Source organism: Diprion similis, chromosome 6 (assembly GCF_021155765.1).
Source record: "Diprion similis isolate iyDipSimi1 chromosome 6, iyDipSimi1.1, whole genome shotgun sequence".
Taxonomy (NCBI): Eukaryota; Metazoa; Arthropoda; class Insecta; order Hymenoptera; family Diprionidae; genus Diprion; species Diprion similis.
In genome coordinates, this window is record NC_060110.1 from 23,789,956 (window position 1) to 23,815,927 (window position 25,972).

Genomic DNA, 25,972 nt, shown 5'->3' on the forward strand with positions numbered 1-25,972 from the left:
AAATTCGGTACCTCTGAATCTTATAACCAACCTCACACCGTTTTTTAAAGGTAGCAAACGACTAAAACCGGCGCTGAGAGACCTGTTTCACCTCAATATTTATCACTTTTTTAAGTGTGATTCCATGAAAGTTGAAAACGTTTGAGAAAGGGAGAACGCGTCCAAAGACAGTGCCACATGCCGTTTGTCATTTATGTAACCGATGGGACGTTTCCATTTATTACACCTCACAACATATAAAACATATCAGACACTGTGGATCCTTTTTCTTCAGCTGGTATCGGAGCGGAGAATCGTTCACATCGTCTTGGCGGTTCTTTCGCGTATAAATCAGGCATGAATGAAGAATGAATAGGGAATCGTTGTCATTTCGATGAAAATCATGAATTCAGATTTCGTGCATCGGCTGGACAAAATAACTTTCCTAGAAAACGTACAATTTAAAGCAAATTCCGCTTCTGAAGCTGAAGAACATGACGAGTCGAGACGGAAGCTTCTTAAGGACTCTTAAGTCGGTGGGCTTAGGGTTCTGAGGCGAGAAATTCATGAAAATATTTTATCACGTGGAATGTAATATTAATGGAAGCGACTCGGTTAGCACGGTGTTCATTGGCCCGTGCGATTGCGAATTGCTATTTATTGCGATGGATGTTGGTTCGTCTAATTGCTACATTGGCGACAAAAAAAAAAAAAAAAAAAAAATTTGTTCAAACGTGAAATCATACGGGGAACTCGAGGATGCAAATCATTGCTGCTAGTCAAAGGAGCCAGTAATCATCTGGCCGTGTAGACGAGGCTAACTATAAATTTAATCGTCATTTATTGGAGGACAATTCTCTGTTGACATTTGCCATTTTACCGGTGGAAAATTGTGCGACGGACAAAACTTTGGAACACAAAATCTTGTTCTGCTCAAACTTTCGACTCGCTTTTTAAACCGACCAACGTGAACTAAACCTTGACATACGAAACACAACGAAAGAGCGTGAAAGCGTGAAAGCGTCATTGAGTCCAGGCCTTGAGACGAAGAGACGTATGGCGTATAAATACGACATCACATCCGGGATGAGGGGCTTAATTTCAATCGTTGACAACGCAATTACCCCGTTGATTGAATACGACGCATCAACCGGGGTGAAAGTGTTGTCATAATCAATCATATACGCTCTTCAAGTATAATCGCACACAGATTTGTATGTAATTAGAGACGACGCGTTGATTTGTGTGATGGTGTCAACTGCAACTAAAAACCCTTGAAAACAAATCGCGTGGGTTGTGTCTCGGTATCGACAAATCGCTCAAATTCACCAACTAAAACTTTGACGATTGAACTTTGAAAGATCATTTTGCATGAGTCGTTGGATATGATACAATTTTTAAACGTAATATTTAAACGGAATAAGATATATGTATAATGTACAGATTTATTCAACGATTCTACATTAAATTTTCCGGCTGAACTTTCCCAGCTTTTGAAATAACGAATCGATCCCACGTGATAATGAAGGTCGGGTAAGAATAACACATCCCCGAAATACCGAGAAGGATTGGCAAGGTTAGCGAACGATATTGTAAAGACGGATTTTCTGATTAATGTTGTTTGAGCTATTCGTTACCCCACGCCTAATGAATTCCTAACATAAGATCCAATCCGATCTCGCGTTTAGTGGAGCTTTTTGATTTGGTTGAACGGATTCACACTCAACCGTTTCGAATTCCATTGTAGGTAAAAATCTTCTATCAGAGGGTTGCCTTATTTTTGTGTTAATTCGAATGCATCGTACTCAGTTTATCTTTGTGCAACGATTCGAAGAAGAAAGGAGTCTGATAACACTAACGTTTATGATTTCAGAAAGCATTTGCTGTATCAAGAGAAGGAACTGAGCCAGGATAGTGATTGAGATGAGGATTCAACGGTGCTTTGAAGGATACTTAAACGGTCCACTGAACTTGTTGATGCGCAGCTAAGTCGACGACATGCCTGATAAAAGCGACAAACGGAACCTCAGCCAATTCCACAACTGAACTCCATAAACACCGGTAGAAATCAAAGAGCCAAGTTTTTATCTCGAACCTCGAACCCGGCAGGACAGAATCACGATGCAACGAACTAAAATGACGCCAGTCTTGCATGCGAATGGCTTACAGAAAATTGGAGAGGCTTGCCTCGATCGATGAGAGGATACTGATCCGTCCGCAAAGCTGAACGAGACTTGTAAAACACTCGATTATTCACATCGAATATTCGCGTCATGGATGATCCAGGCATGGCGGTGTTCAACGGCTTCGACATTAACGAAAACGATACTGTCGACAATAACAACAACAATTCCCTCAAGATGGAGGAGGTGAATGCAATTCTCAGTGACTTCTACAACAATTTAAACAGCGAGACCAACTACCTTCTCATCACCCTCTACGTTCCCGTGATAGTCCTCGCCGTCACGGCCAACATCCTCGTCATCGTCGTCGTTCTCAAGTACCACTACATGCGGAGGTGAGTGTCGTGTTTCCTACACTATTAACAACCGATACCTCTTGATTGCATACAATATCGGTCAAGTATTACATGGACCCCAAAAGTCTTGCGGAATTCCATAAACAATCTCAGGATTAAGCTTCTCGAAGCAAAATCACGTCGAGTGAAGTTACCGCAAGTTTACAAAAAAAAAAAAAATAATCAAGGTAATTGCTGTAATTTATGTGGGACTTCATTGCCGGGAGGTCAAAAATTCCTTTAGCGATGAGCGTAATCAATCGTGCCCAGATAAGTAAAGTGCGAATATGGTAGACAGTCTCGATCGTCAGACCGAATTTCACGTTACATCTCTTCTATTCTATGTATGTAGTATATATACCTAGTTGCGATACAAAGTTAAGCTTTTGAAACTCGGTGTAGGTTGATACCGTGGTTTTTTCCCTCTCCAAACGATAATTACAAAGCTCTGGCAAACCAGAGGCTGGTAATTATCATGATTTAATTAACGGAGGCGGATCAAGTTCAGCTCCGATCCTCTCGGCAAGTTTCATCGCGTCTATGACGTACATTCTTTAGCCTTCAGCTTCACATTGGAAGAATTTAAAAAAATATATAATCACGCGTTACTTAACCTCCTTTAATTCTGGTTCGACGTCGCCCAACAAACCAGGTACCGTACAAGCAAAAACACGGTTTCCGTGAATCAAAACTGGAATAAAAAACAAACTTTGAACATCAATCTTCTCCAGGCTTCCGTGATGAGAAAAAATAACAAATCATATTTACAACTGGTTCCGTGGCTTATTCGCAAGTTTATAGCACGTTTATGACGCTGGAAATTTTTATCACCTTTCTGCTGTGTTGCGCAGGTCAGGATTATTTATCAAGAAAACAACATGATCGTCATGATCTCAATATTTTACACCACGCGGTGCTGCAGAGTCGTAAAGTGATCGTGTGCCTCAAAATTTGACACGGTAGAGAAAAAAAAAAAAAAAATGTATTGCTCACTCTGCATGTTGAGAAAACTATATCATGATCGTCATGAATTATTTCCAGCTTGATCTATAAAAGTTTCAGGTGACGTAATAAGTATAAAGAAGACAAAAAAAGGTTCGCTAGTCGAGACGTAACTTGATTTCATTAGTTCATGACTGACAACGAGGCCTTAATTATCACGGTTACGCTTCTTTAGTCATCAAAGGAATATCTTGAATCCAAACTTTGCTTCTGCTCTCGAGTGCCTTCATCCAACCGTTCGCATCCTTTTTCCCCATCGTTTTGCAATTAGTAACGTTAGTCTGAAATTTCCTACGAAAATTTATTAGGAAACTTTTAATTGACACACTTTGTGTTGTAGCGATTAATTGTAGGTATACTGATCTGCACGAGAGAGTATTTTGAACCTGTATTGGTTGGCCATATACGTGTATGAAATCGACGAGAGAATATTTGTTGGTATCCAACTTATAGTGGTCGACAGAATTGGCCCCCTAATATTTCACGCGGTTAGCGTGGTACGTTGTTTACACCAAGATATCCAAACATTTATATTTCCCAAGCCACATCTAACGGCTCGAAAGTATTTCTACAACGAATCGTTTCTAAACGACGTGATACGTTGTTACCGCTGTTTTTTATTTTTCATCGCCCGCCGATGTTTGTTGAACGATTACATCCGTTATTCGAAAAAGAGACTTTGACATGTGTTGTGTCACAAATAGCCTGTCAAGAACACGAATTGTGGGGGTGCATTTCCAGCATGTGGGCGAGCGAAAAAACGAAAGCTGGGTTAGGAATCTTCATTATCGGCAGTACTGATTTAAATAAACGTTGACACAATGCATTGTGATTGAACAGTATCTACGCATATTAACATTTATGTATAGAAATTTTGTAAGCCCGTGTAACCACCGCTCACATTATCCGAAGGGTAATGGGAACTCATGCGTAAAGGGTTGTTACCGCCATACAGACACACATGCATACGTGGCTGCTTTCTATTCAGAGATTACAGAATGGATCACAATGACTTTGAATAATCATCGACGAAGCCGTCCTCACGGCAATTCAAGTATTGCCTTGTTCCCATTTAGATGAGAGACGTGTATTATCCACATTCACAGCATTCGCTAAGACTATCACGTGAATATGATTTTGACGTCATTTCAATGGCCGTAAGAAGAGACGATCGTACGTCAATTTGAGCGGAAAATGCTTACAGGAGGTACCTGAAAGGGATTTAACGTACGTGACGTTATTCTGACAGATCCGTTTGTAGAACAAGTCGAACTACGGTGCTTATTCGCGAATCGTAAAGACGACGTACATACATAGCGGTTGAAGGGTAAAATGTATGACTTACCTTTGAACAGTTACCCACAAATTATCGTGCGTCGTGTATAATAGAAGGTGGTGGGTGTTCATTAGCGAGTTTGCATCACGGCTCAGGTATACTTACAACAATCTATGCGTTAGGCGAAGTTCGTTATTCCTAAAATGCGAGCTCATTACTTTGCTCTAATCACAATGAATGAATTTAACCCGTCCTTCACGTTGCGGTACATTAATTATCATTTCTGCTGCAGTGTTAAGTGGTACGCAGAAGTTGGCTGTCTTTAAATTGAAAACTATTTCTGCTCGGACATTTTTTTGTGAAAACATTTCTGAGATGAAAAATGTGCTTTCACGCAAGCCAAGAGAAATACACAAAATGTCCCGATGCCATTGGGTTTCAATTTATACTTAAATAGATTTGATAGAAATAATGAGTTTGATTATTCACACTGAATACTATCGTTGAACGTATACTTGCACGAGTGGAAAAAATTAGTCAGAGCTCTGACTGTGTAAAGTTCCCCAAATGGAACTCACGAACCATTCGAGTTACATACATCCAATCCCGACGATTGGCCTTGTGTTTTAGACGTGGTCTCAAGGCGCACTCAAACTACCCACACGGATGAACACACGAAACAGGAAATAGCGTGCGGTATTGCTTCGGTTACGGTTCAGACGCATACCCATTTTCGTAACTGTAAGCTCTCGGACACCCTCTTGCCGGCTGTTTGGTCCGTTGATGGTGACCATCCAGTCCTACCTTTTATCCTCTGCCACCTGCATGGCTGGCGAAACGGCTTTGGCCAGTGGATTTCACCTTTATAGAGGTAGATATGGGATGAGAGAAGGAAATCTGCAGGGTCTCTGATATACTCCTCGATGCTGTTTTTGCTTGTTCTATTCATCCTCAGCTTTCGCGAAATAAGGGAGGGTTCAAATATTATGTAACTTTTTTTTAAGGGGGAGCACCAGTCATCTGTTACGTAACTTTATTGAATACCGAAAACTGAAATTTTTAATTTCGCCTGCTCGCAGCTGTGTTCAAGTTTTTTTCACGTCTGTCTCTAGTTCCGATCAAATTTAATAATACTCTATTGAACTACTGCCCACGGTAAGAAAAAAACAATTAATCTCAAAAGATCAATATGGCCGAAATAATGTTATGTCATAGGGGCAGGGGGGCTTGAGAGGTATCGTTTCTACAAATGGCGGGCCTACAAATTCGTTTCTCGTACATTTACTTCTCAATTTCGTAGATTTTAATTTATTTTGATTTAATCTAATTCAATATAATTTAAATTATTTCACAGTCATTTCTACAAACGAACTTGTAGTAACGATTCTCTCCCGTGGAATGACTGGATTGTTACGGTGTGTTGCGAGGGGAAGGGGAGGGTAAAAAATGTCCCCAAAAAAAACCGTTGCATAATGTTTGAACGCTCCCTAACGATCACTTTGACTTCAAGGGCATAAGTCGCAAAACTCCTAATTCTAACGGGCTAATTGCTATAATTTCACGATTACCGCATCGCTTGTGATTTCGTGGTTTCAAAATTCTGGTTAGTACAACCCCGTGGTCAGTGGCGTTTATCGATGAGTAGATATTACGTATATAACACCCACCTCGAACGGTGTTCGTAGATACGAAAATAGCCTCAGCATGATACGCATGGGTATTAGCACTTCTTAGATCTCACAATTAGTTGGCACCGGAATTCGCAAATCCGATTACGATGATTATAATATCTCTCATGTTCAATAACTGCAGCGCTACTTTGACTAAGAGCTATTATTGGACATGGATTAAAATTGTGTGCAACTCATATTCATCGACAAGAAGTTTGTAGCTGTAGTATTTTGAACAAGTATTAAAATGCTAATGATTCTGACCATAATATAGGTTCGCTAAATCGTCAATCAATTTAGCCCCTGAAAATATACGAACGAACTTAAATTCATCAGTAACTTTCGATGACTCAAAGTTTTTGCATGTGTATTGATTTCTTGCTTTCTGTTTCAGGTACTGTCCTGATTTTTCAAGGTATTGTGAATAGGCGTGACTTCGTTTGTCCGTTGCATTCGATTGAGATTAAAATTTTTTTTAACGCCTGCGAAAGAATATGCATTCGTATCAGGTACATCCCCTTATTTAATAACCCTCACATCGCGACTAATCGTGCAGTCCTTGATTTGACTAATGGTAATATGCATGCTCCGTGATATTGTTCATGCGATTTTGAAGCCAGCTGATACAAATCGTCGTTTTACTCTGTATTTTGACTGATTCTTCCCAGTAACTACTTACGATTACTGAATTAAGCAGTTACAATTAGAACGAACGAAATTTATTGACTTCGCCATCTGTTAGAAGATTTATTATCATATCACTGTATCAGAAAAATTTAATTACCCTCGTTGAAGGTGTGAAAACACTAACTATGAATGACGGAAAAAAAAATTGAAATTCTTTTCTGCGTAATCCCTTCAGACGCAAAAACATACGCATCGCTTCTATCTTTACTCAACACATCCAGACATCGCATAGTGAAATATTATCGAGCGTATAACGTAAAATACTTGTTCCATTTGTTTGCGTAGCGATAAATAAATCTAGGGCTAACGAAATGTGTTTGCTTTCCATTTGGAATACCTTAAATAAACGGTCAAAAATCCGTACCAACGGTTGGATTTGTTTTCAGTTTGAAAATTATAGCTGTCTTACTTTCGCTTGTACGCATATCAATTGAAACACGCTTTAATTCACAAGTCTGTTGCTGGGAACGTGTCACTGGCCTCCAATAATCTTCTGAAGGATTAATTTTCGCGAAATCCAATACTTCGCGGTACTCGGTATAGTTGAAATAATTTTGCGTCGCTGTTTTGAGTGAACTGATCTTTCATCATTATTACAGCAACGATATTGCTTTGAAAAAGAATAAGTATATTAGTATAGTAATAATTTATAGTATAGCAACAAGTGATTCATTACGTGAACTCATATTTCGTAAAATGAGTTCAACTACTTATATTTTTCACACAATTATCCTAATTGCTGATGGTTTACTCCACATCGGCAGTTTTACTTGGATGCATATTTTCCGGAACGATGCCGTCTATCTCTATTAGTTTTCTCTTCCAGCAACTTCATTTACCGAACGTCGCCTTCAATTATTGTTAAACGAAAGTTGGTGAAGGTATTGCGGATCAGTTTGCGGAAGAAGTAATGATCTTGTTCCGGGACAGATTATAAACGATCATATCTTGGAGTAAGCCTAGAAAGACGTGAGGCTCATCCATAATAATTATCCATAGCGTGAGAAAATATGGGTGTGTGTGTTTGTGTGTCTCTGTAGATGTGGCTTGGTTTTATTCGTGTCAGCTTTCGTGTTTCTGCGATATTTTCACGTTCCTTGAGATCTCGATTAACATTTTCCGCATGCCTTTGGAAGAGGAAATTTCCATTAGAAATATTTTTCTCTTCATGGTAAAGTAGCACGAATACCTGTCACGTAATCGATGGATTCGTAATGGGTGACACGTACAGACGTCAGCCACTGGATTGCAATAGTTGGCATCATCTAAACATTGATGAGAAGCGGGTTTTCAACGCATAAAATAAATTAATTGAAATTGAAATCATTAGGTTTTGCAAATTGACTTTTTCGAGTCAACGATCCACACCAGGCTTTGAAATTTGACGGGATCGGTAGAGATTGGCTACATAATTTTGAGCCCAATGTATCACGACTATGTGCATAAATGATTTTGCATTTTTAGTACGGTCTACGAGGCAAGTTGACATCTTTTTACGTGACACAGTGGAACAAAGTTAAAGCTTCCAGTAGATGGAAGAGCCTACGATCGATTGGCGGATGTTCTCCTAATGCGGATGGCATTATTCAGCAGATATTTACCCCTCACGAAATTCGGAAGGCACTCTGTATTTTCTCGCCGCATTGCACGGTTATGTCGGTTGTAAAATTCATACGCCCTAAGCAACGTCTCTGGTGGATTGATATGTCGATGAATTGCATGGTTCACTCCAAACAGCTCACCCTAAAATGTTTTCTTTTTCATTCTGGAAGGATATACAGCCCCTAGGGTTTCTCAGAAAAAGTGCACGACACGTTACGGTTATCCCAATTTTATCCGTACAACCAAATCCATTACGATATCACAACATTTTTGGGTTAACAAAAATATGGATTTGCCGTGTCGACGAAAGTGCGTGTAGACGTAGGTCAAGTTCGTTTCGAAAAAAAACCTGAAGTACTTTGAATTTGATTTCAGTCTTATTCAACTCCATCGAGATGATTTCTGACCCGTCCACGTGGCACTCAAGTCTGCATACATAACGCTAGTATAAAACAATCTATTTATAGCCTTTTGAAATGGGACACCCTATGTGTTGCACCCTGGTATGCGAACGACACCTGAAAACATGTGATGGCTCTGTAAGAGGATCGTACGTATCGTTTGATATCTGAGAGCTCAAGTGGATTCGCACAAACTGCGCCTCCACCCTTGCAAATATTCTGTGTAACGCGTGTTCAGGTAGTACATATGGAGTATTCCGTGTGAACCAAACTAACGTCTGTCTCTTCAATAGTTTGATTTTGTTCGAAATTTTTTTTACAAATGTCCCAACGTAGAAACAGAACCCTGAATTTTTCAGATTTTTTATCTTATTTAATTATTAGAAATATTCAGAGTGATTTTGATGAGAACCTTTTTTAAAACTCTCAAAATATTCTCGTAACTCTATTTTCTTTTCCAAACATTTCAAGAACGGGTCCATGATGGGTCGATTTTTATTCTATTTTTTTTTCCTAGCACTTCCAATTTTTTTTATTAACTAACAAAATGTTTAAACGGCCGAAAAATTTTCAGACAACTCTCAAGACTTGGACTTTTTATGAGAACATTTCCAGACCGGTCTTATTATGAACTTGATAAAAAAAAGTTGAATGGAAGTGTTCTAACAGTAAAATACAGGAGTTTTGAGAAATTTCCGGGAATTTTAAGACTGTTCAAACAATGTTTTAGTTGATCGCAAATATTAAAAGTGCTGAAAGAAAATGGAAACAAATCGGCCTATCATAGGCATGGTCTTGAAATGTTTAGAGTATAAAATATAATTTTTGAGAATTTTAAAAAAGGTCCTTTTCAAAATGACTTTAAAGATTTATAAATAATTGTGCAGTTGATTAAAAAATCTGAAAACATTCAGGGTCCTGTTTCAGAGTTGGTACAATTGCAGAAAAATTTTTAAACAAAATCAGAGATAGCGAGGGTCAGACGTTGGTCGGATTTGCATGGAATTCCCCATGTACAGTAGGTATAATATTGGATATTGTGAGTAGCAAGCCTAACCGGATAATCAACCTTTTCGCCTGGAATGTACAAATCTCTTGAGAGCACTGCCTTCTTCGCTGGAGCAACATTCAATTTCATTATTGCAGCATAATAAGATTTTCGTCCAAGACTCGGGTCCCACTCACTGCATATACTTGAACCCGAAAGCTACGCAATCTGCTTAAAGTTCCTCCCCGAAACACTGTAGGTATATTGAAGTTAGTAGAATGTCAAGACAACGAAAGATGAAATAAAACCACTCTTCACTAAATATAAATACGTTCACCCTAATTACGGTTTACCGCAAGCGAAAGATAATCATGAAATTGCGAAAAGACAATTTCTCATAAAAGTCATATTATACCTTCAAGATGGGAACTTTACTAACGTCCAGGTTTCTTCTTTTTTGCTTAGGGGGGGGGGGGGGGGGGGGGCATAACTTCAGCGGTTTAAAGTAATATTTATCTTTGGGAGTTTTTTTTTTTTTTTACGAAAACTGAAAACGCTTAGAGCAATTTGAGTTTTAGGTCTTTATAATTTGTAGTTTCAAGAACATTTAAAATTTTTTTTATTGAAATTAATAAGCAAATGGCGGCGCAGCGCATATAAGTGGCAAACTACTCCAGATTTAAGGGCTTTTACGGTGGTGCATCTCCCGATAGAACGGCCCAGCATGTAACAGAAAGAGAAAGTTTTTTCGAGTTTCAAACATCTTTCCAGGTTCGAGCTCGTAACCTAAATGTTGAAAAAAATTTCAAATATATACGATTATGAACAGGAAATTTCATTTCTCGACCACGCAATTGTTAGAAAAAAATTTTCCGCTTGAAATTCAGAAATCTTCAATCGATGAACAAGTTTTAAAAATTGTTTCCGAATTTTAAGTCGATTGGATAAAAATTGACCGAGGAATCTGCGCCACCGGATTGAGAACGTGGTCGTTCACTACTTATATGCGCCGTGCCGCCATTTTTTTGTTAATTTTTATGAAAAAATTCTAAACTCTTCTTGAAACTATAAATAATAAATCCCTCAAACTCAAACTGCTCTAGCATGTTTTCATTTTCTTTTAAAAAAAAATTCCTAAAAATAGGTACGATTTTAGACCCTCCAGGCAGTCTCCCCTCTTAATTCACTGCTTTCTACAGTTACTCGTTCTTCCATTGAAGATTGAAACAGCCGGGCACGAACCTATGAATTGAGTAACATACCCGCGTGAATACCTTTCGACCGTGGTGTGAGTATACATGGTGAGCCAAAAACTCCGACGACACGCCCGTTTCTTTCAGGTCAAAGCTTTTAAGTAAGATGTGTACCAACTGTTCAAAAAAATCCCTATATTTTTCCGGAATCATTTATCAGGCGAACGATATCCTGCTCGTCAATGCCATCACGTATAGTTGTGATATGAGTTATTTAAAGTCCTGCTCATTTTTTCCCCACGCAGATTTAACGTCACGACAATTAATCACCATCGATCTAGGGTATTTTGGCGCGGTTGGTACACGTCTTACTCAAGTCCAATCCAGCGTGAGGGAGAAACTTTTTTGGACAAAGAAGCCGCACTTCTAGGCATACCATGTATACTCACAGCACGCTTTCGACCCACCCGACCTTTGATACAAGAATGTTGCCAAATCGTCGTAGCGGTTTCAATCAAAGGTCGCCGGATACCATTTTCTGTCACATTTGTGGTCAGTGAAGCGATCCCTTCGACCATTTTGATCCTCGAGTCCTGTGCGTCACACACCTCATACAAATTCCAAACTATTCCAGAAAGATAGAGGAGTTGACTAGCCTTCGAATCCAATATCATTCCATGCGTGAGTCATGGCTACGTATTTAATTACACAGATTACAACTAACCATTTTACGACTTCTCGCTTCATCCCCAATGTGGTGACATCCCTCGACGCACGTGTTAGTCTGTTTACTCTCTCTTCTCCAATAAGGCTAAATCAACCCGACATAGTATAGGTATATACATATATACTGTTACATAGATGTATATACCTGTTAATCCAGGTCCCGTGGCTCAATTCCGCGCCCAACTTTCCATCAACCCATATTTTCCACAGCAACACTTTTGCACGAATTAAGTTCTACCGGCCTTTATTTGTATAATTTCATTTCCGTGTTTAGCCAGATATTTCATCGCAGAGTAGATTGAGGTTATATTTAGTATTCAGCTTCAGGTTAATCGAACATTTTCCAATTCTCGGAGCGTTTTTTTTTTATGAAAATTTCCTGGTATCGGAAGGCTTATACCGAGAAAACGTGTCTACTATAGACATACTTGTACCTACTCTCGATCTAATGTGTCGTAAGATTGTGTTATATAACACATCATGCGTACCCCAAGCAACGTATAAAACGTGTAATATAGTGAGCGACAAAAGCGTAATAAGAACCCACTTTCAGCCAACAATCTCGGACCACCCGACAGGTTAGAGACATTCGCAAGCAATTTCCCTACCTATTTGACAAAAGAATATATACCCTAATGAGATTAGGAATACAAATAACAGCGTTCGGGGACGGCGTCATGAGAAAAGCGTATATACTCTCGCTTTCAAATTGGTCCAGCTGGAATTCGCCGAAACTCGCGTCAGCGGACTTGATGAAAGATTCCAGAATCAAGAATGGAAATAAAATATGCTCAGACCCGTCTCATCGGTCATCCGAATACGAAAATTGTCCTAACGTGCCTCGTTGAATTCGAAATTAGATTTTCTTCCACCCAGATTGGATATGGTCAAGCAATTTTTACTTTTTCGCTATTATACGATGGACAGATAAGAAAAAGAGGTAAATTTTCTGTTCCAGTGTGACTAACTACTTTCTGGTTAATCTCTCGGTCGCCGATTTGCTCGTCACAACGATCTGCATGCCGATAGCCGTCAGTCAAGCCGTCACCATGATTTGGGTCTACGGCGAGATAATGTGCAAGCTGTTCTTCTATCTTCAAGGTGAGTCTTCGACTTAGCTACAAACTCAACATTTTTTTTATTCTTCAAAGTTTTTAGTCTGTACAGCCTAGTGTGCCTGCAGTTTTAGAATCCCGTCAACGTGGGTGTAAAACTAATCGCACACGCGAGATTATAGATGAAGGGGCATGCATACGTTTATAATATACAACTCGTTGCCACATTGTAGCCGTCAATTGCTCTTGGCATCCGGAGTTTACAAAAGCAAGGATATTTATCGAGCAAAGGGGGAACTGCGCTTCCTCAAAGTCGAGAGATATCTTGAAATGTTTTGTTTGGAATTCATCAAGTCTTGGAAACCGTCTACCAGCTGCACGATTCACAAGCTGATTCGGATCTTCTAATTGCGATACGATTCTCTTCTCGAATTCAAACTCTCGGATGAAAATTAAATTCCCTATCAATGTCGGCTGTAACGCTTTCAAGTTTTTCAAACTTTGGAAATAATTAAAAGTTAATTTATTTCGACGGAAGTAAACTACCGCTAATTTCACTAATTGCTTCGTTTATATCCCACCTTTCCTCTCCGTATGGCGATAAATCTTGTACTCCGCTAATTCCTATTCACTTAAGAATTCAGAAAAACACAAAAGTTTTCCGTTTAGAAGTGATTCGAGCTATTTTAGGATTGGAATAAAATTATCCAATGACTTGAAGAATTTTTTCACGCAATTATTATCTTTAAATTTTATCTTTAAAAATTATTTGTGATATAAAATTCACCAGAGCTACCTTCTGCGCTTCGTCGTAACAAAATTAGAGCTGGCTCATAATTGTATTACAGCAAAGATGAAAAGAGTGATAACTCGGTGTACTGATGCGAGTTTTAATCAACAGGAGTAACGCTCGGTCATAAACGGTGATCGAAAAAAGCAGCACCGAGCTTGGAAAATGTAATTAAGTACAACTCGGGGTTAAATAAATAATTCGCGATCGCGATCGTTTCAACAACGTGGCCTCGCGCTGGTAGAGAGAGACGCAGAATAAAACTCTACGCGAATACATTATGCAACACAGAGACCAGTCAGGTAGCTAATCTCGAAACGCAGCCAAGCTGCTTTGATACACAACGAGAAATTAAAGCAGGCAGAGAAAACCGTCGAATATGAATTTCATCAAGCACAGTCGAACAGAACAGGTGCAAGCAACGACATATTATAATTTGGCGATTTGAATACAGGACCGCCATCGCCGTTTCCTTGGAGATATCGTTGAGCTGATTATTGCAGGATATTCATCATTTCTAAGGATAATTCATCAGGCGTGAGAACACATATCGTTTGATCAGACCGACCTCATACCTCATTCGGACTACGGAAACGTCGCATGTAATCAGATAACAATGTCCTCTTTTTCATCTCCTGGCATTACGATTTACAATCGAGATCTGGGGTTTGAGTACCAAGCAATTTCCAGCGAAGATCTATAAGTATCGATTAGAAACGTGGATCTGTTCCTCGAAGGATATATACGAAAATTCTGCTCGGTTTTTAACAGAGTTTTAAAAATGACTAGGCAAGCAATTAATGGATAAAGGTAGGTGATGTGTCTGGGAAATGAAGCGGAAAGAAACGGGAATAACGGATAATCGTGATGTTCCTTACAGCCAAGAGAGAATATCACTTTTCGATAATCCCTGGGGAGAAATCAATTGTTCGGGGTCTTCGTTCTCGCCTTCTTATTCATTTGATGAGGGTATACAGCATATAGATACGCACAAAAAGGATGTGACTAGAAAATTCGTCTTTGCCAGACTCATTGTATTCTAGCTATTGAAAACTACTTCTGTCTTTCAACTTCAGCGACAGACATTGTCCGGACCGGCCTTTTTGGTCAGGGTTAGGTTTTTCGTATACCACGAAGTGCGAAAAAATATTGGCCAGACATTCGTGTTACATACGCGTCACAAGCAGTGCCAAAGGAGCCTGACATTCCGAAGTAACCTGTCGACCCGTGTTCCCCAAGCACTTTATTCCAAATCAAGTCATAAATGGAGCCTTTACTTTCACTTCGACTATTGGTCGAGGCAACCCTTCGTAAAAATTTGCAAATCGCCGTCATAGGTATTCGTTTCTTTAGTATCATAGTATCGTCGCATATCGCAACCGAACATTTCTGCCTATGGATCGTGTTACAACCGTTTCAAAGCGTGCTTGACGGTGTCTGCAATGTCTTACCACCACTGCCGAGAATGATGGTAGTAAGATTTTATCCCTCGGAGACAAAACGCTCTCGTGAGCCAAAAACGTAAGCCCATTGATATCATCAATCTTTGATCATCCTCCTGGATCCCGGGAGGCTTACCACGGCCGGTAAGGACGAAATCAGGCTACCCTAATAGATGAATAACATTAGCGTGACATCGGGATAAAAGCGTTTAACGGATTAACGTCACGTCAAATAAATTGCAAAATTCTGCCCAAGGAGGAATGTATTTCAAGGCAATCAATTGCGTAACGTGTCACAGAATATTAATTCTTTGTACAACATCATTCCTCCAATACCGTATCTTTTTTTTACAGTACGTGCCGTGCAACCCGCATGAACGATTTTATCTCCCGCAGCAAACACCGCAGAGAAATTGCTTTGTCACACCATTTAAATGAGCACAAAAATTCTCTCAAAAATACACGCCGACCGTGAAGACAAGATAAAACAGTTTCTGAATTATCATCCGATCACTTGGATGTAAACGTGGTATCCAGTGGTACTGGAAATGTTGAATTCTGCTGGTCTTCGAAAGTCCTGGCAACTATCCATGATTTTTTCTTGTGTCCTAGAAATATTCTAATATTTTAATGTCCTTGAAAACGAAATTCAAAAATTAGAAAGTATCTTTATACATAAATTACCATCACGCGAAGAACGATGAAGTCGAGATTTTCACATTCTGATACAGACTAAGTATAGTATCAATCTGCATCACTGAAACAATCGTTGCAGGCGTTGCAGTGGCAGCTTCCGTCTTCACAATAACGGCAATGAGCATCGACAGGTACCTTGCCATAAGGAGTCCGATAGCCTTCAGGAGAGTTTTCAATAGACGGAGTACCATACTCGTAATCGCAGCTCTCTGGCTGGTCGCCCTGAGCATCTTTGCCCCAGTTTTGCGAGCGGTGAGTTCGTGCTTCACTCCACAAAACACTCTGTTTGTTTAGCGTATTCTTTTTCTCCTATTCTACACACGATTCTCCCGCATTTGTCGACCTTGACAGTAAACGTCGATGAACTAACATTTCAAAAGCTGTAAACTGGTTGCCAATTTCTGTTTATCCGTTGAATACTGCAGGTGACGTTGAGCCCGATGAGTGAATTAGACAACATAACGATCGCAGGTCAACGCATTGAACACCCAACGTTTTACGTCTGCTCCGAAGACTTCAAGCCACTTGGTATCCACACGCACATTTTTGGCGCCGCCTGCTTTGTTCTGGTCTACGCGATTCCAGGTAAGGCCGTGGATTCGAGTCAAGAGGACAAAATCAAAAATTCCTATAGGATGTACCTAGATGTGCAGTTCAATTGTACTAATCTGTGTCCTTTTTAAAAATAAAATATTATTATTATTATTATTCAAATTTCTGACCCTGTATGATTGCAGGCTTCATCGTGATCCTCGCGTACTCGATGATGGGCCGCACCCTCTGTGCCAGAAAACCACCTTTCGATTGCGACAGTATAGAAGGCAGCGCCAGCTCACAGCAGGTACCTATAAGGCTCTCATAGATAACTAACCAACTAACCTACTTCCATAATTTATTATTCAAATCCATCATTACGTACGATGGCTGAGCGAGTTTTGCACCTGTAGCAAGTTCTCCAACATACCTGAGTGATAAGGCACATGGGAGTACGTTTTAAGCCCATTTGATCAAATCTGCCGAGGGTCATTCATCTCCGAATAGTCCACGGCTAGTTATTTCCCACCCCTGGAATATTTCGTCAATGCAAATGAGGCAATAAAATCAATCAACCTTGTAACCAAGGGTTCGTTCCGTAATCAGGACACACTTATAATCAACCACTTCTGCTTGCATCGTTTTAATTATGCTGACGGCTGATGTTCTCCCTCAAAGTGAACTTTGTATGTGTATATGTATATGTGTACTAGGATGATCCACGGCTGAAACCACGAATGATATATGCAAAGATCTGCGGGGATGATAATGCAGAATGATTCTTATTATAAAATTAAACATAAATCTCGTACGCTGATGGGCTTTTCCGGCTTATAGCGCCACGTGAATGATACTGGTATAATGATGAAAGATTCACGGCGTACCTAATCTCGTCCAATAACTACCCCACAAGTCATTTTAACGCGGATAAATTCACCATTTATTGTTAATCGATATATGTTTAATTCCATTTCCAACGTTTTATCCTTATTATTATTATTATGCCTCGCCACCTGTCTCCATCCCGTGGATGATACTAAGACCTGATGAAAAATGTATGTAACTCCCTCATCAAAAAACACTGTATTATGCATCGATTTATACAAAGTCAATAGTTCTCTTGTTTTCAATGTAAATTTCCATCCCCTGTTTATTTGGTATTAAATTTCTCTTTGTCCGAGAAATTTCCGGCGACTACTTGATGGTAAATTTATCGTTCAGGCTAACGTAAATATCATCCATTGTTTAAAACCTCGGAAGCATAAGCAGTAACCCTCCTGTAAATCATTCATAATTGACTCATTTTTCATTAGACTGCAATAGCGTTGAATTGATTTTCAATCTAGCTATTTCGAGCTTATGCGACAATTTTTTGTGTGATTCAGGGATTTCGTTTAGTGCGTGAACGACGTCGCGTTGCTTGGATCCTGCTTCTTTTGGCGGTTCTGTTCGCTTTATGCTGGCTGCCCTACAACGTGCTCAGACTACTTATGGACCTCGGCGCACTTGGTAAGTAACCGAAATTTCATTCTCGGTAACGATATGACTTTATACGAATGGACAGCGTTGTTTGGGGACTGAATTCAAGAGGCGGACTTATTTAGGTCGGTTTACTTTTGCAGCACCCGCCTTAAATGTCTCAATTTTCGAAATTACTTTTCATCCCTTTTCAATTTCTTCTCATATACACAATTGTTTTTCAAACGCATTTTCGAATCCGTCGAACGAGGTCAATTTATTTCCAGCTTCTTTTGTTTACCTTCCAAAGATCGGTGACGCAGATGTTTATGTGGAGAAAACGTAAACATCTCTGGCTAGTGTTCAAACATTGATAATCATATATATATATATACACATCATTATTTCAATTCTATACCAATATTCAATCAAATTTCAAGTTAAGTTTCAATCAAAATCATTCTGTACCGAATTTAATCAAACGATAGCTCGGCTACTGTCGATTTGAATATTCCAAAATTATACCACATAGATATCCAATTTGATTTTTATTCTCTGATTGATCAACGGTGATTGGGAAGAAAAAAAATATCTTTATCGTTCGAGGAGATGCTGTTACCGATATTTAAAATCACACTAAATGCACAAAACCACAAGCTCGTCGGAATGCAAGTGAAAAAAAATTCTCCAACAATTTCAAACTCGAATTTAAAGTGAAATTTTTTTACCTCCAAAACCACCGTCGACCATTATATGTGCTACGTAGGTACATACAAACTTTCGGAAAAGCGGGGCGAATGTTGTATCGGGTAATGAAAAGTTTACTTGTACAGACAAAACTGTCACAATGACAACGCGATGCGCGGGGTAAAAAAAAAAAAATGCCTTTACAAAGCAAGAGAATGTCGATATATTATTTAATAACGTACACGTGGGGACGCACACTTTGTGTTTGTATTTCCAGGGGGCGGCAGAAATATATCGGATGTTCTGTCCTACTGTTTGTTCCTGGGTCATGCGAACAGCGCTCTCAACCCCATCGTCTACTGCTTCATGACGCGTAACTTCCGGCGCAGTGTCTCCGAAATATTGTTTCGCAGCCGACACGCTCTTGCCAGGCGCAAGCCTCATCGTAAAGTAAGTTTCGACTCTAGTTGCAATCGATTTTAACCAAATGTGTATAAGTATATACTATAGGTATAATCAGGATTGGCAAGGCGATAGTCTGATGTATACGTTAGTTGATTTCATTAAACGTCAGACTGAATTACTCCACACGTCGACTTTCATCCTTTCATTTCTAACTTAAGCCGATTATTGTATCGACTGAACAAATGTGACGGAGAAAATTTTCCGTCTTTACGAGACATTTTTTCTCCCGGTATTAGAGTTGGCTGGGCTAGGCTGGGCTGGGCATGATGAGTTTTGTTAAATAAACGATTATAAAAATTGTATAATAAACGCAAACCATCACAATTAAGCGGAAAGAATCTGACTGCATCTAGCGACGAATTTTGGAGGAATTAACAGCGACAATTATCGTACCAAACAAATCTGACACAGCTGTTAAGTTACACGAAACTCCCATTGCCCTCTATTTATCACTACCAAAAGTAATTACAACTAGTTCAAGATAACCAGACACTCACAGGCAGGCTGTTCTAATCAGTGCGTATACGCAGAATGTATAGTTTCTGTTGAAAATTCAGCTATCGAGACAATGGTGACGATTAATCATAGCGACACCAGCATGCAGTGACTCTAAGATTCAGATTCGCCGTGAAAGTCTGTTGTAAAATGGATGAACAAAGTTATGACAATTTCTCGATTAACTCGAAAATAAAGGTACACCCTGGTTTCTTATCATTTCACGAACACCGTTTCAATGAATATCATCTTTTTTCTACCTATATCTATATAGCTATAAGAACGTGGGGGGAGTTTTTGGGTCGGTATATGTTTTCACACAAGGGGTCGGCCAGGTCATGCCATATAAATTTTCCCTCATCGCACGGGTCGTTTTTCACTTTTATTGCCGTGCGGCGGAGGTTGCCAAAGTCCGACATACACGCCTTTATGCTGCAATATATTGTATGCTCATAATGTACAACATACCACAATTCACCACTCACCACCCCCAACATCCCCACACATACAGACGTCGACCCAAGCCAAACATCCGTGACCAGTTCGTAATTCGGGCTTGAAATCCTGGACGACATCGATCACAGGGTAAAAAGTAGCTGGAGACCGCAGGTGAGTGGATGAACCCGACAAGCGTTACTTTGTCAGGAAAAAAGAGGGACAGCTGATTCTTTTTCCCGACTTACTCACGGCGTGGACTACTGCGAAAGAAGACTTCGGATTTCCACTTTGTTTTTTACCAGGTCTAACCTACGTTGGGTTGAAAATCCTGTCGGGAAAGAAAAATACCATGTGGAAAGGCGAACTCATTTCCGGGGATTCCGGATATCTAAAACTTCCAGATGACCACATGCCTTCAACCCGATTGACCTACTCATCGTAATTATAAAGTTGCGGACCTTAAAGTACTCGATTCCTACCACAGAATACCCCAGAATAACTCTCCAAAAGCAATATTCCCGTCATAGGATATGGGAACGTATGAGTTGACTGTTAAACTATTCTTGGATTTGATATGCTAATGAAATTTCAATGATAATAACAATAATAATTATAGTAGTAATTACTACCACCATATGCCATGATTCGTTAGGCTTGTACGGATCAAGGGAGGGGATGGATTAGTGACCATCGTTCAGATCCCATCTTGCCGAATCGGAGCCTGAAGGACATGATCCGTCTTACAATATTGCGAGTTGTCAGTCAGGGGGTTCGATTATTTAATTTGACGGTTCGCATTTCCCCTCACCATCCATGCATTCTGATTGGTTGATTAAACTTTGCAAACCAATCAGAATGCTTCGATGGTGGAAAATGTGAAAAACGAAATTACACAATCGACTCCCTGGTCCTCATCGATACGGTAGGGATGTGAACCGATATGAGAAAATGAATTCTACACATTGAATATTGAATTAGAATTAGCATTAGGTATATTTATAATTGGATGGTCCTTATTTGGTAGTCTGAAAAATTTTTATTGAGACCCCCCCCCCCCCCCCCCACATCTGTTTCAAATGATTGAAAGAAAAAATCTGTGTAAAATTTTAAGCTTCTATGTCAACTGGAACACGTGCCTCTAAGCTCCGAAAGTTTTAAATGTAAAATACACATAAATTGAGGGACGGAGTTGTTGCTCATAATGATAGGAACAAGTTTTGAAAATTTCAAAATTTCATAATTAATATTCCCTTATGTTGTACGCTTAATAAAAGTGATGGTTTATAATCATCGTTGGCAATTGATAGCTAAATTGGTGACCTGCCTATTTGCAGAGTATATCGAACGCTATTGTGTCGCTGATTTATTTGACTAAAGGTGAGGACCATTATAAATTGTCAAAAGCCAAGCCTCTGGCGATCATCTATTATTAGAATTTAAGCCCTGGGGATGTGAAGCAGACAACAAAGGGTGTAAAAACTGTCAGGGAAATACCATCCGACGAACACTCCCCACTTGACGCAACGGCCGTCCGGTGATGACGCGCAAAGTGTGGGTGTCGGGGACGCTATGTCAATTCAACACGGGCCAGAGTTTACGCTTGTAGACTTTCTTTCCTTCCATTCTTTCTTTCTTCCTTCCCCCCGACGCCTGATATTCAATTAATTATTTCGCGAGCAATCAGACACTGGACGGGAATATAGATTTAGCGCTGACGCTCAAAATCAAACGGATGAATGCTACGATCAGTCTCCCATTGCTGTGAATGCAGATTTGATCAAGAATATAAGAATGAGCTCAATTATACTCTAGTACGGGGTGGGGTTGATGTTCCGAATTTGAAAAGTTCCGAAAGCCCCTAATTCCGAATTATTTAGTGGAGAAACTTGAAGTAAAGAGATCAAACTTTTACGAAACAACAAAGTTTCGAATGGCCGGAAACCCGACGGTTCAAGGTTTCGGAATGCAAAATTTCGAAAGTCCAAATTACGATAGAGCAAAATTTCGACAAACAAAGTTTCAATGGAGTAAAATTCCGAAAATTAAAATATACTCGTACGGTGTAGTTTACTCAACGAGTGGAGGTAAAAAATTAGGAAAATCAAAATGACCAGGATTCCGAGCGTAAAAATATCGGAAATCCAAAACAAAGAAAGATCAAAGCGATGAAAGTACATCAAGCCAGAAATTCACAGAACCGAAGATCTTCGATCATTCGGAACTTGAATGTTTCAGATTTTTGAATTTTCTCATTTTCGCACTTTCGAAACCTTGACTTTGTCGGAGTTACACCCTTCCGGCATCTTGCCTTTTCGGAACTTTAAGCGTCTAGTTTCAGACCATTTGCAACTTTGATGTTTCGTCAAAGTTTGATTTCTTTACTTTAAGTTTCGCCAGTAAAAAAATCGGAATTCGGTGCGTTCGAAAAGTCAACCCCGCTCCTCCAGCACGATATTTCCGTCACTCCGCTTATTACAGGGAAGAAATTAGACATATTTGATTAGTGATATTGACGTTACGAGTACATACAATGACCTTTAGCGGTAGTGTGTTCCCGAACACACCCTAAAGCCGAATTACCTAACCTAACATCTTGAGCCGGAACGTCTCAAAGCATGGCCCAATTGTTGATACCACAAACTAAAGTAGCTTGGCTCGGGGACGTACGATCGTACATATTGACCGACACCCTTTCTCGTGACGCACCCTCCGTCCAGCTCAGTCCACCACACCTCAGTGTCGTTATCAAAATTACTCAACATTCGTGCCCAAAAAAATTAGCCAAAGTTTATTTCGAGATGTGAAGAATCTGCCCATGATCTGTGAGGGTATAAAAATTGTGCAGATTAAACTTTGAGCATAAATAATATGTGTATAGTGTATGATGTTCATGGTCAATCAATGGGAGCGTTAAGAGTCCGAAGTGATCGTTTCAACTCACTCCAACCGTTATTGAGTCAATTTGGTGCTGTTGGAGTGGCTGTCTTGTGGTTCCAGACCACGGGGCCCGCTACGGGGACTTGCATGGGATGCAGCGGTTGCGGCGTGACCCCGGACGTCCCGTGGACAGACCCGTCAGGTCGACAAGGCCCCCGTTGTCCTCTATGCCCGACCCAGGACCAGTTCGGGGCGGGTCAACATCGGGCAGCAACAACGAGCAGCGGATACGACAGCTTCTACAGTCGACACAGTCCGCACCGGCGGTGCTATATGATGAAAGCCGTGTGCAGCCCCCGGCCTCAAGGTCAGGCACAATGTCAAGGCCGACGGAACCAGGAGGTCGATTCAAGCCGAGGGACGTACCAGAAGTCGGGCAAAAGCTGCAGTCAAAGCACTTGCGATCAGATCGACTCGACGCGGGCAAAAATTTAAGCGCGACGGAGGTGACGGCGAAAACGGCGACGTCTACAACGATGACGAAGCCTCCGTAAAACGGGATGCGATAGACAGCATAGGAATCTCGAGACTCCGCGCCGGACGACTCAAGGCAAGAGTATTTCTTAAATATCGTCAATTGGGCTCCTTCTCACTCTCGTACACATCACATGCGTCGCCATATTGCTTGTCGTTATTGCTCTCCGCCGTCAAGGCGTTATTATCGGTGAATTTATCGTATTGGTTCATCGCAACGACACCAGATTTATATCCTGACGTGATCCTGATTGTGCTTATGTGTATGAACGCGGCACCGTATACACCTTTTTTACGTCTAAGGCCACGTCCAATTTCGCACCCCACGAGAAGGTTTTATGTGAGAAAATATTAATAACCCATCGGCTTACTACGTAGGCTACTCACAAAGCAGCAGGGTGGGACCGGGTGTTGAGCTGCAAGTACTCTAATAAACAGTTATTCATTATCGACAAGCCCAAATATTCGCATAGTCTCACGATCAGTCAAGGCCTTTGAAACACACGCAACCCTCTTACTCTCTGCACCTATACACTCAATTCGCGTGACTCGGCACGAGATATAACCCGTAGACCCTGGATGTTGTTGAATGGTCCCTGTAATACACGCGAGCAAATATCAATATCTATTCACTTGGCTAAAATCATGATAAGAGCCACGCATTGTTGCACATACAGGAACACCCTTCCATTACGAAAGATGGATAATTCCTCGAGTAGCAATTCAAGATAGATACTTTAAAAATGACTATGTGAAGGAAAATTCTATTTCTTCTCGAACGCAAATTCTTGTGTCAGGAATTCATTATGCAGTCGCAATACTGATTCAAGTTACAAGTGAAGTTCATTTTACCTACGGTGCCAAGAACCTTTCATGAACTTGACACTAATGAACGGTAAGGAAGAAACTTTACGCAACATGCATACAAGTGAACAATACCTATTGCCTGTTTGCCTAGCCTCCCCAGATGCAGCCAAACAATCCTCACCTTGAATTCTGCAAAACTCTAATTTCCTGACAAGTAAGAACTTGGCTTTTTCAAATTTGCACTGCATAGAAACTGTTCTTATGGTTAAACAAACGAATAATTTTAGGGTTTAATTGAAACACAGGAGTATCATTACGGGAGGTGTAATGCTGTTAATAATTAATTTCTTTGTAGCTCCGAATTATACGAGAAAGTAATTGAGATCGTATCTGTTCAAAACGCTGTTCGATGGTCATCTCTTTGTTCTTGTGTTCCAGAGTCTTACGTATACAAGGGTGGTGTACAGAGGCACTCAAAGATCGCTATTATCCGTGGAAAATCAACCACCGACAAATTCTCAACCAACTGTAGTCCGCAACGGTGGAGGACAAACATCTTTAGCTAATGATCCCCAACGTTCTCTACCGACGCTAAGCTCTCAAAGAGTATCCTTCGACGAGAAGACAATTAAAATATAGTGTGAACGAGTTGGATCGTCTATCTCCGGTCTAAATTACGCTCGTGTACTCGGGTTTCGACACTCTCCTAGACCGGAGGGTATAAGTACATTTATTGGGACCGTTTCGACCGGTTCATTACCCGACATGGCTATCGAATAAATGTGCTACATAGAAAGAAAAGTATAGAAAACATGCCTGAGACAATCTCTCTTTAGCAAGAGTGTATACAGGACGTTTGTTCTCTATAAAAAATATCCATCATCTTTTTCTTACTCATAGATAATCTCGATAATTGCACCGCGTTCAGGTAATATCCTGAAGAAAAAATGAGCCCAATAAGAGACCTACCCTCACCGATGCTTGCGGTATAGGAGTGTGTCGATTGTGGAAACTTCAACATTCTAAGGGATTCGCAAAAACTGACGTTGTCTTTCATTCTTCTCTAACACATGGTCATTTTTTTTATGGCCGAGTAGCTCTAGATATGAATCATGCGGTACAACACTAATGGAATTAATCATTAACTAAACATATGGATCGGAAATGGAGGGAAAGTAAATTCGCTTTATCTTGAAGTTTGTAGCAATCATTCACTCCTACTCAACTTGTTTCATTAGTTGGACTAATAATAGATGACGGAAAAGTGGGAGCTACTTACTTCACTAGAGAAGTACTGGCCTAGAGCCCCAAAGTGCTGGCACTGTAAATTGGGGTGAAAGATTAAAGATGCCACATCAGGACTTCGCCACTAATTTTCCAACAATTTACCCTCAACTCATAATTCAACACATACTTCAGCTCCATGCGTGAACTAACTTATTGCCAAGAAGCAGCTGGGGTTCATTTTCCATAATAAATATTGAGAGAGAGAGAGAGAGAGAGAGGGGCAGCATTTTTCGTCGTTAATTACATGTCAGTGTGATTAATATCATGCTTTATCGCTACATGTATAACATCTACCTTTACTGCAGTGAAAGTACCTGTTCTGTTATACTGTGTATTCTATATAGTTCTTAAATTTTATACCCGTT

General features: G+C 40.1%; 1 protein-coding gene across 1 annotated transcript; it reads left to right on the forward strand.

The window, feature by feature from the left end:
- The first annotated feature begins 1,856 nt into the window (after positions 1-1,856).
- On the forward strand, positions 1,857-25,073 carry LOC124407217 (RYamide receptor-like). The gene is made up of 9 exons (XM_046883116.1): positions 1,857-2,497; positions 13,001-13,143; positions 16,105-16,277; positions 16,451-16,610; positions 16,763-16,866; positions 17,945-18,068; positions 18,982-19,154; positions 23,100-23,589; positions 24,759-25,073. Exons 1-8 carry the CDS (start codon positions 2,253-2,255, stop codon positions 23,472-23,474), a joined length of 1,497 nt encoding a protein of 498 aa, XP_046739072.1. The 5' UTR covers positions 1,857-2,252; the 3' UTR covers positions 23,475-23,589; positions 24,759-25,073.
- Positions 25,074-25,972: the final 899 nt, after the last annotated feature.

Excerpts from the sequence above, each read along its gene's own strand:
- LOC124407217 (XM_046883116.1), top strand. The coding sequence starts at position 2,253 with ATGGATGATCCAGGCATGGCGGTGTTCAACGGCTTCGACATTAACGAA. Across the intron at positions 16,611-16,762 it reads TCTGGTCTACGCGATTCCAG|GCTTCATCGTGATCCTCGCG; the intron begins GTAAGGCCGTGG and ends GTATGATTGCAG. Across the intron at positions 18,069-18,981 it reads TATGGACCTCGGCGCACTTG|GGGGCGGCAGAAATATATCG; the intron begins GTAAGTAACCGA and ends TTGTATTTCCAG.